This window comes from Vipera ursinii (genome assembly GCF_947247035.1).
Source record: "Vipera ursinii genome assembly, contig: scaffold_220, whole genome shotgun sequence".
Classification (NCBI taxonomy): domain Eukaryota; kingdom Metazoa; phylum Chordata; class Lepidosauria; order Squamata; family Viperidae; genus Vipera; species Vipera ursinii.
In genome coordinates, this window is record NW_028148237.1 from 24,864 (window position 1) to 36,448 (window position 11,585).

Genomic DNA, 11,585 nt, shown 5'->3' on the forward strand with positions numbered 1-11,585 from the left:
TCCTGATCCCACCTTCTCTCCCTCCCCCCCTTGTCCCCCCCAGGTTTCTGTCTCCGGATTATGCCGAGATACATTACACTGAAGATGGGCAGCCCGTGACCGTCTCCCCCAACCACACCGTGAGTAGGGGGCATTTTGTGAAGCCGCAGATCAGATGGGGGGTAAAGCGCAGCCAGGTTGAGCCAATGGCGCGAAGCGTTTTGGGAAAACAAATGATTTGATGGGTGGTTCCCCACTTTCATTCATTCATTCAGTGACCGTTCAAAGTTACAACGGCGCTGAAAAAAGGGACTTGCGACCATTTCTTCACACAACCGCTGCAGCGCCCTCCGTGGTCACATGATCGAAACATAGCCACTGGGCAACTGACTCATATTTATGACGGCTGCTGTGTCCCTGGGCTTACGGGATCCCCCTTTTGCGACCTTCCGACCAGCAGCAGCGTCAATGGGGGAAGCCGGAGTCACTTAACAACAGTTGTTATTAATCTGAGAACTGCAGTGATTCACTTAACAACCCTGGCCAGAAAAGTTGTAAAACGGGACAAAACTTCATTTGACAAACCTCTCGCTTAGCGACATAAATTATCTTCGCTAAGCGAGACGTTTGTCAAACGGGTTTTGTCCCGTTTTACAACTTTTCTGGCCAGGGTTGTTAACTGTGGTCATAACCGTCCTCGAGTTACGATGGTTCATTTAGTGATCAAAGTTATGACGGCACTGGAAAAAAGGGACTTAGGACCGTTTTCCACACTTAACGACCGTCGCCGCTCAGATGCCCGGCAACTGACTCGCAATTATGACGGTCGCCGCGTCCGCAGGGGGTGTTTGTCACACAATCCCCCTTTTGCCACCTTCCGGCGAGCAAAGTCAAGGGGGAAGCCCGATTCACTTAATGACCCGGTTAGTAGCTTATCACCCTGCGGTGACTCACTTAACGACCCTGGTGAGGAAGGTCGTAAAATGGGACAGAACTCCCTTAACTCGCTTAGCAAGGGAAAGTTGGAGCCTCAGTCGTGGAGATAAGCCGAGGACTAGCTGTATTTGCACGAATGCACCGCAACACCATGTTAACTAGCCTCGAAGTGTGGTTTTCACTCTTAACCCCCGTGCTTCCGCCTGTCCACAAGCAGCTCAGAATCCTTCCGGGACTGAGTTTGAATTTTAATTCAGTATCGTTAAGAGCCATTCATCTGGAAAATGTAAGCTTCCTGGACCGTGCCTGGATGCAAAGCGTTTTTGTGAGCGTGTCCGACACGCTTGGACAATGGCTTTTGCAGCCTTGAGTCAAAAAAGAGGAAGAAATTATCCAGCTGATGTTCAAAATCAGCCTTTGACTTTGTTCGAGTCTTGTGTTCTCCGTTCCCTTCTGCTCGCACAAATGCATTCTTTGTTTTAAAAATCCGATGGGTTAATTAGCTTTTTCCGGGAAAATCTTATTTCAGTAGGTCGGGGAGACGAGAGGGGAAAGGCAACGATTTGATGCGACTTTCGGGAATCGATTTGGGCACGTGGCGGCTGAGGAAAGGGGAAAGGCCACCCGTTTAAAACCGCCGCTGCCAGATTGTAAATTATCTCTTGTTTTCTCTCCCTTCCTTAAGAAAGGTGATTTTTTTTTTCCCCAAGAGCCAACGAAACTTTCTCGGTTTTTTTTTTTTCCCAACGAAGAGGTTTCGCTTCTCATCTAAGAAGCTTTCTTCGGTTCTGGCTGAATGGTGGAGGATGGAAGGAGGCATATTCCTTGCAGTCATCTGGTCGTTGGTCCTCTTTCTGAGAATCGTTGAGGCCACTTGGAGATTCATCTGTGTCCTCGGGATCACCTGAGTAGTGCAAACGGGTGTGGAGCCTCCTTGGAACTCCTGAACGGACTGTGTTGTAAACAAAAGATGGGTGTGTCTGCGTGTCTGTGTTTGTGTGTCGTATCCCCCCCTTCTGTTGAGGGAGGGCTGTTCAATTTTAACCTAGAGATGGGCTCTTTAACCCCTCTTCCAAACCAGCGGTCCCCTCTGTCCAGAATGTGGACTTCCCGTCTTGTACTGCATATATATGTGGGCTTGTATTAATTTAATCTTATTTTATTCTCTCTTTTTGTATTGTTTTTAACTTGCCCTGTGAACCGCCCTGAGTCCTTCGGGAATAGGGCGGTATATAAATTCAATCAATCAATCAATCAATCAATCAATCAATCAATCAATCACATTGCTCCGCTTGTGCCTGGGTGTTTAATTCTCAGGGTGGACAAGCTTCTGCCTTAGTGAACCCTTGGGTTTAAAGCACGCACACACATTGTGTGGTTTGAAAATCCTCTCGAGCGGTTTCAGATTTCGGGCAACGTACGGAACGACAACGTTGCTTCATTTGTTGTTCTCTGCTCCGTCTGTGGTTGAGGAGCTCCGGCTGGGAATTTTCTTTGGATTGGATGCAGGGCCCGTTGGGAGAGTCACAAGGATTGTGTTTACAACGCAGACCACTCAGCAATTCCAAGAAGGTCCCCCCAGCCATTTGCACTATTCAGGGCACCGGTAAATCTCCCAAGGGGCCACAACGACTCTCGGTTTGAGTACGAACGACCAGATGACGGCCAAGAATATAAACCCTTCCATCCTCCACCGTTCACTCAGAACCGAAGAAGCTTCTGGGATGAGAAGTGAAACGCCTTCAAGGTAAAAAAAAACAACAACCCCAAGAAGGTCCAGTTGGAAAAAACCACCTTTGGGACAACCCTGACCTGGAGGACGGGGAATCTCCGTGGACCCTTGGCTTAACAAGATGCGTACACCCAACTTTGGGCAAGGAGCAGAGTTCTCGGAGTCATTCCTTGCGAGCTGTCAAAGCCAGGGACTCCGTGGAAGAGACGAGTAAATACAGCCGAGATTATTTTTAGTTGTCAGCCGTTTGAGATGCGGCGTTGTGCTCCAGCGCCCTTAAAATGGAATTAGTTCAAATGATCAACAATCAGCTGGGATGAAAAACAAACAATCAGCTGGGATGAAATTAGCTTGATGATTAATTTTAATCAGCCTTCAGATGCTCTAGAGAAATCCTGAGGGATTCTGCAGGCAAAGCTCGCCACCATCTTACCCAGCGAAGAATTGCTGGTCTTCGACTTACGACGGGCCGTTTAGTGGCTGTTCCAAAGTTAACGGCAGCGAAACGAGCGCCTAATGACCCGTCGTTCACACTTATGACTGTTCGTTGCCGCATTCCCCAGGGTCACATGATCAAAATTCAGACGCCTGGCCACCGGCGCGGATTTGCGACGGTCACAGCGTCCCTGGGGGGTGGGTGGGTCACGTGATTTCCCCTTTGGCGACCTTCTGACGAGCAGAGTCAACGAGGGAAGCCGGGTTTGCTTAACGACCCAACGGTCGTGGCCAGGAAGGTCGTAAAACGGGACAAAACTGACTCAATGGCTGTCTGGCTTAGCAGCGGTAATGTTGTTGTGGTCGTACGTTGAGGACTGTCTGCATTTTTCCAGGAATGGTGTTATTTTCACGGCTACGTCCGAGGACACCTGGATTCCTGGGTGGTGCTCACGACCTGCTCCGGCTTCAGGTAAGAAAGCAATACAGAAGAACAGAGTTGGAAGGGTCCCCGGAGGTCTTCTAGTCCAACCCACTGCTCATGCAGGAGATCCTGTACCATTTCAGGCAAATGGCTGTCCAGTCTCTTCTTAAAAGCCTCCAGTTTTGCAGCACCCACAACTTCTGGTGGCGAGCAGTTCCCCTGGTTGATTGTCCTCACTGTCAGGAAGTTTCTCCTTAATTCCAGGTTGCTTTTCTCCTTGATTTAGTTTCCATCCATTGTTTCTTGTCCTGGACTTCGGGTGCTTTGGAGGATAGGTGGACCCCTCCCCCCACTTCTTTGTGGCAAAGATATTGGAAGCCTGCTATTATGGCACCCCGAGTCCTATCTTTATTTCCTTAGGCAACATTTCTCAACCTTGAGCACTTTAAGGTGGGTGGACTTCAATTCCCAGAATTCAGTTACTTAAAGGACCTAATTGAGGCCGTAAAGCAGGGGTCTTCAAACTTGGCCCTTTGATGACTTGTGGACTTCAACTCCCAGAATTCCTCAGCCAGCGTGCCTGGCTGAGGAATTCTGGCAGCTGAAGTCCACTCCTCTTTTTTTTTTTTTTTTTTTTTTTTTATTGAAAAGTTTTATAAAATACAATTTTCCTTTAAAAAAACCCCCCTTCCCCCTCCCTCCTCCCCTCCCTACCTCCCCCCTACCCCCTCCCCCTCCTCCCTCCCCTACCTCCCCCCCTCCACTTCCCCTCCTCCCCCCTCCCCCCCCCCCCACTTCCCAGAGCAAAATACAAGGTATATATCTAAAAGGCAATCATAAACAATCATATACTAACAATTATAAACTCTAAAATCCATCACTCTCTAGCTTGTATATAGTAAACCAATCCTTAATAATACTAAATATATATAAAAAACTAAAATAAAAGAAAACTAGCATCATTCCCATCTATGTTCTTCCACAATTCACTATTACCTTAACATATTCTCATTTGCACATTAATAAATAGTTCTTACACAAATTAACCCACATTAACCCACAAAACTTTCTTCCTCTTCCTCTGTAGTAAGTTATCCATTAATTCCAAATTAAAAAAAAAAAATCTATTACCATACATAGCATCCCAAAACTTTTTTTTTTTAAAAAAAAACACAACTACCACTTAACTATAAATATTTTGTGGAAGTTCCATAGATTTCTACTGGTCTTATTTTTTTTCCTTTTTTGAGCGTTTTAAGGCAGCACGCGTCACCCTCTGTTCTCTAAGATCATCCAAAAGAGTTGCAGCTTGAACTCCTCCTGTACCCTTCTCGTCTATCTGTGCATCTTCATCCTCATGATGTTCTCCTTCTCCAGATCCCTCTGCAGCTTCCAGAAGTGTTGATGGGGTTACTTTCAAGACATTATTATAAAAATCATGCGCTTGCTTCACATTACTCAAACAGTACCTTTTGCCATCATACATGAAGCTCAACCCAGCTGGGATCTCCCATCTGAACCTTATATCTCTTTGCTTGAGCTCTTGCACAAGAAATATAAAATCCTTCCTTCTCTTTAAAATCTTTGGAGGAATTTCTTTTAGAACCAAAACTTGTTGACCAGCAATCACAACTTTGGTATCGTAGGCAGCTTGTATAACTTCATCTCTAATTTCCCTTTTTACAAAATAAACCACCACATCTCTAGGCAACTTTCTCTGTTTAGCAATCCACGAATTCACACGGAACACTTTGTCCATACCTTGTTTTAATTCAGATGCTGGATGGTTCAATACTCCCTCAAAAGCCTCAGAAACCAGCTGCTTTAAATCTTCCTTAATATTCTCTTTTAGGCCTCTAATTCTCACAGCAAACTGCATCTGGTAAAATTGGGCCAAGCTCTGTTCACTGTCGATTTTGTCTTTTAAATCTTCAATTTCCAATACTTTTGCTTCTAATAAAGCATTCTTTTGAATCAAATCTTGCACTTGATCATCCAGCACCTCCACACATTTAGCAACTTTTTGCACTGAGGACAAAATGTCTACCTTCATTTCTCTAAGTTTCTGTTCCATCCTTTCTTCCATTCTCTGCTCCAATTTCTCCAATTTCTCCTCCATCTGTAGAAATTTAACACCCATTGACTCCAAAATTAACTGGGTATGTTTTTCAAGATCCTTCGATGTCAATACATCAGGAGAATGCAACGCCTGCAGCAATGATTGTTGTTGCACCGGAGAATTTCCAGCACTCCGAAAAGTTCTAGGGGGAGGTTTAGCCGCCATCTTTTACTTACAATTGTGACGCACTTTCACTTTAAGTTTTAAGCAAAGTCCATCAAGCTTGAGAGTAAAATAAAATCTTCTTCATCTCTTCATCTTTCCCTCTTGTACTGCTCTGCCTGCTCTTTCCCTTTCATAGTCTCTCCTTCAAGCAGGGATGGTCGCAGACGCCTGGCTCTGCTCCATGAAGTCCGGAGCAGAGACGCTAGCCAGCTGGGAGCAGCCCAGGCTACGGGGGAGTTCAATCCTTCAGCCGCCCAAGCTCCAAGCTCAGGCGGCCCCGGAGAACTCAACCCCCACCTGGGGGCTCACCCCCTCCTCTTCTCCCGAGGAGGGGGCTTCAGATTCGCCCGAACAGCTGATCGGCGCTGTTTCGGGCGAAAAAACACCAGCTGAGCCGCGGGCAGCCCGGGAAGGCTCCCTCCGTCGCCGCGGAGCCACCGGAAGTCCAAGTCCACTCCTCTTAAAGTCTATATCAGGGGTCTTCAAAGCTTGGCCCTTTGATGACTTGTGGACTACAACTCCCAGAATTCCTCACTCAGGCACGCTGGCTGAGGAATTCTGGGAGTTGAAGTCCACTCCTCTTAAAGTACACATCAGAGGTCTTCAAACTTGGCCCATTTATGGTGGACGTCAACTCCCAGAATTCCTCAGCCTGGCATGTTGGTTGAGGAATTCTGGGAGTTGAAGTCCACTCCTCTTAAAGTCTACATCAGAGGCCTTCAAAGCTTGGCCCTTTGAGGACTTGTGGACTTCAACTCCCAGAATGCCTCAGCCAGGCACGCTGGCCGAGGAATTCTGGGAGTTGAAGTCCACTCCTCTTAAAGTCCTCAAAGTGCCAAGTTTGAAGACCCCTGCCGTAAAAGCAATATTTCTCAATGCCAACCACTTGGTGAGACTTCAACTCCCAGAATTCCCCCTGCGCTGGTTTGGGGAGTTCTGGGAGTTGAAGTCCGCACATTAGTCGAGGCTGGGCAATGCTGCTTTACGGCCTTAATAGCTGCTTTAAGTGGCCGCAAGGGCTCCGAATAATCAATGTTTCTGCCCCGTCTCCATCCCTTGCAAATTAGGAAGAGGCCCGCCTGGGAATGTGTCATGTCCGTCCTTATCAAAACACAATATAAAACCGTTGGAGCGTTTGCATCTCCGGGCAACAACGAAAAGGAAGGGAAATCAGCCTTGCAGCCATGCACGACTCCGAGGTTTGAATTCAGATCCAGCCGTGCACGGAAAGCAGAGAGATTTCCGTGGCTCTCCGTGGCCTTGTCTGGCTGACATCAGGAGTCCGGAATGAGGTCTGCCCGTGAGAGAGAAGGAAGGGGGGGGGTCTCTCCATGTGGGGCTGCATAACTGAAGGATGACTGCACTAGCCAACATTCTTGGCTCAGCCAAAGAGAGTGGCTGGCAGGGCTATTTTGGGTCCTGCAGAAGCCGACTCCCGCCCGGGGATGGAAAGGGGGGGGAGGTTTCCATGCAGGAACAGCCGAGCCTCCATTTCCACCCCCACCCCACCCCAGCTCTTCCGCCTCCCCTCCCCTGCAAACGTCTGGGAAAACATCAGCCTCCTTCAAAGGCATCCCAGATTTGCAGGATTCCCAGGAATGGGTCTGTCAGGAGAAAGTGGAGGGCAAAGGGCCAGGGGTTGGCCAGCCCCAAACGAAAAGGACAAGCTACGGTTCCAGGCCCCATTCAAAAAAAAAAAAGAAATACTGGGGAAGAAAGAAGCAGGGAGAGCAATTGGAAAGGAGGCCACCAGGAGATCATTACCTAGGAAGGCACTAAATGCCAAAAATGTTCCAGGATTTTAGAGTTCAAAGAGCTATTTTATTCTTTCCTACTCTATTCTATTCTATTCTATTCTATTCTATTCTATTCTATTCTATTCTATTCTATTCTATTCGAATTCGAATTCTTTCCTATTGTTAATTCTTTTCTATTGTTAATTCTATTCTATTCTATTCTATTCTATTCTATTCTATTCTATTCTATTCTATTCTATTCTATTTTTAATTCTATTCTATTTTTAATTCTACTCGACTCTATTCTATTGTACTTTTAATTCTATTCTATTCTATTCTATTCTATTCTATTCTATTCTATTCTATTCTATTCTATTCTATTCTATTCTATTCTATTCTATTCTATTTTTAATTCTATTCTATGTTCCATGTTCCATGTTCCATGTTCCGTTATGTTCTGTCATGTTCTGTTCTATTCTTATTCTTTCCTATTGTTATTTCTATTCTATTCTATTCTATTTTTAATTCTATTCTATTTTTCATTCTACTCTACTACATTCTATTCCATTCCATTCCATCCCATCCCATCCCATCCCATCCCACCCCATCCCATCCCATCCCATCCCATCCCATCCCATCCCATCCCATCCCATCCCATCCCATTCCATTCCATTCCATTCCATTCCATTCCATTCCATTCCATTCCATTCCATTCCATTCCATTCCATTCCATTCCATTCCATTCCATTCCATTCCATTCTATTCTATTCTATTCTATTCTATTCTATTCTATTCTATTCTATTCTATTCTATTCTATTCTATTCTATTCTATTCTATTCTAATTCTAATTCTATTCTATTCTATTCTATTCCATTCCATTCCATTCCATTCCATTCTATACCGTATTCCATAGTCCATAGTCCATATTCCATGTTTCGTTCTGTTCTGTTTTGTTCTATTCTTATTCTTATTCTTTCCTATTGTTATTTCTATTCCATTCCATTCCATTCCAGAGGAGGAGGAGGAGGAGGAGGACTGTGGGGTCCTTGGTGGTCTCTAAGCTCGCTGGTTTTTTTGCGGACATTTCATGACCCAACTAGATAACATCATCAGTGCTAGAAGGCTGTGGTGAGAGGAGGAGGAAGAGGAGGAGGACGACGACAATTTGGGGTTTCCTTGGTTCTTGAAGACGTTTCATTTCCCAACCATCAGCAGTAGAAGGGAGTGTAGTCGTGGCTTCTGTCAGTATTGGGGGAGTGTTGTTGATGGTTCTTCAATCAGGTTGCCATTTACTATTAGTTTGTTTGTCTGAGGTGGTAGTTCCTCGATTGGGGTATTGTTGTCTGCTTGATTGTTTGTCGGGTGTTAATCCCTGCTTATCTTTGTGTTGATAGCTGGCGAGGAGGTGTTTCCGGTCTACTTGTTTCCTTTTTAACCATTTGTTTGCCTCTTTTGAATGTTGTGTAAACGTTGTTTATCTCTAGGTGCCTGTTGATGCCCAAGCTTCCAGGAATTTTCTAGCCGCGTATTTTGTAACTTAGCTTGGTCTAGGATGCTCACCGTTTCTCGTTTGAAACTCTGGTGGGCAGCCTGTCCATATTTGGTGAAATTAAAGAATTTCCATCATGTGTCCTAACCGCTAGTCGGTCTTCGTGGATGCGGTGAAAAAGGCTCTGTTTGAGTTTCAGAGCCTGGCTTTCAAACCCAAGGAGGGCTGTCCGCAACACGAGGCACTTTTAGCACGGTTAGGATGGCTATTTTTAATTCGGACCGTTGTGGTTTGAACTCGGGATGAAGAGTTTCAAGCCTGAGTGGTTTTTGCGTTGAAGTCACAGGAAATGGCCGAGATCTTTGCTTGCCAGTTGCATGCCAGCTGTGGCGAGGTGAACCCAAACCTTATTTGAGAAAGGACTCAAATAGCCTGGCTATTTTCTGGGTTTTTGAGGTGAAGGTGAGGTGAAGGTTGGCCCCGGGGTTAAAATCGCCGCTACAGAAGGAAGATCTGGAGCTGCTCAGCTCACAGGAAAGGAAGGCGAAGGGGACGTGAGAAAGCAGTGACCAAATGTCTGAAAGTCAGTCACATTGGAGAGCAGTGTCTCTTCACTTGGCGGTGGAAGATGCGTGGACTTCCGTTCCCAGAATTCCACAGTCAGAGCTTTGGGGGGAATTCTGGGAATTGAAGTCCACGCATCTTCAAGTGGCCAAGTTAAGAAACGTCACTCTAAAGTCTATTTTGAGTGGATCACTCAGTCAAGGTGGGGGGGAGAGAGGGAGGGAGAGAGAGATGGAGGGAGGGAGAGATGGAGGGAGGGAGGGAGAGAGATGGAGGGAGGGAGAGAGAGAGAGGTGGAGGGAGGGAGGGAGGGAGAGATGGAGGGAGGGAGAGAGATGGAGGGAGGGAGGGAGAGAGAGATGGAGGGAGGGAGGGAGAGAGATGGAGGGAGGGAGAGATAGAGGGAGGAAAGAGGGAGGGAGGGAGAGAGGGAGGGAAAGAGAAAGGGAGAGAGGGAGGGAGAGAGAAAGATGGAGGGAGGGAGGGAGGGAGGGAGAGAGATGGAGGGAGGGAGGGAGAGGGAGGGAGAGAGGGAGGGAGAGAGGGAGGGAAAGAGAAAGGGAGAGAGGGAGGGAGAGAGAGAGATGGAGGGAGGGAGGGAGGGAGAGAGATGGAGGAGGGAGAGGGGGGAAAGAGAGAAAGGGAGACAGAGGGAGAGAGGGAGGGAAGGAGAGAAAAAGGGAGAGGGAGGGAGGGAAAGAGATGGAGAGAGGGAGGGAAGGAGAGAGATGGAGGGCAGGAAGAGAAAGGGAGAGAGGGAGGGAGAAGGAGGGAGGGAGGGAGAGAGGGAGGGAGGGGAGAGAGAGAGAAGATCGCTGGAGAATTCTGGGAGTGGAAGTCCACGCATCTTCCATTGCCTAAGGATGAGAAACGCTGCTCCAGGGTGTCCCAAAGCTTCTTGTTAGGGCATCCCCTTGAGCTCCTGAGCCCTGCCAGACGGGGGGGGGGGGAAGGGACCATCCACCATCCCATTCTTTTTTCTCTCCACCCAGCGGGCTGATTGTCCTCAGTCACAACAGCAGCTACTACTTGAAACCCCCCGCGGACCCCACTTCCGAAGCTCACACCCTCTATCGGGCGGAGGACGTGGTGATCAAAGGGGGGACGTGCCAACAAGGGGACCTGCTGCCCAGCAGCGTGGCCGACGTCGCTGGACTCTTCCGGCCATCGAAGCGGGTAAGAGGACCCCCGTTTTTTGGGTCTCGCCCTGGCTAAGTCGGAGGAGATTCAAGCCCGACTCTCCGTTAGATGCGTGGAAGCAAGACGTAGAGCAGGGGTCTTCCAACGTGGCGCTTTTATGACTCGTGGACTTCAACTGCCAGAATTCCTCAGCAGCTTGCCTGGCTGAGGAATTCTGGGAGTTGAAGTCCACGAGTCACAAAAGGGCCAAGTTGGAAGACGCCCGACGTAGAGCGTAGAAGTTGCCGGGGGGGGGGGGAGGAAGGAAGGTGTACAGCTGGTCCTCTACTTACGACACAATTGAGCCCCAGATACACCTTGCTAAGCGAGGTATTTGTTAAGTGAGCCTTGCTCCATTTTACGACCTTCCTTGCCACCCTTGCTAAGTGAATCGCCGCAGTTCTTGAGTTAGGAACACGGTCGTTAAGCGAATCTGGCTTCCCCCATTGATTTTTGCTTGACAGAAAGTCGCAAAGGGGATCACACAACCCTGGGACACCGTGACCGTCGTAAATATGAACCGGTGGCCAAACGTCTGAATTTTGATCACGTGGCCACGGGGATGCTACAGTGGTCGCTTAAGTGTGAAAAATGGTCATAAGTCACTTCTTTTTTCTTTCTTTCTTTCTTTCTTTCTTTCTTTCTTTCTTTCTTTCTTTCTTTCTTTTCTTTTCTTTTCTTTTCTTTTTCTTTCTTTCCTCCCTTCTCTTTTCTTTTTCCCTCCCTTCCCCTCTTTCTTTCTTTCTTTCTTTCTTTTTCTTTCTTTCTTTCTTTCTTCTTTCTTTCTTTTCTTTTCTTTTTCTTTTTCTTTCTTTCCTCCCTTCTC

The 11,585-nt window shown here is 47.2% G+C and overlaps 1 protein-coding gene across 1 annotated transcript in view; it reads left to right on the forward strand.

Moving 5' to 3' along the window:
* Positions 1–10,756, forward strand: part of LOC310650667 (disintegrin and metalloproteinase domain-containing protein 33-like) — a gene marked incomplete at both ends in the record, with an annotated part of 30,333 nt that extends 19,577 nt beyond the window's left edge. The window contains 3 exons of the mRNA XM_083380249.1: positions 44–119; positions 3,478–3,554; positions 10,573–10,756. Coding sequence (XP_083236375.1) covers positions 44–119; positions 3,478–3,554; positions 10,573–10,756 — 337 coding nt within the window. The remainder of the gene's footprint in view (positions 1–43; positions 120–3,477; positions 3,555–10,572) is intronic.
* Between the last annotated feature and the right edge of the window lie 829 nt (positions 10,757–11,585).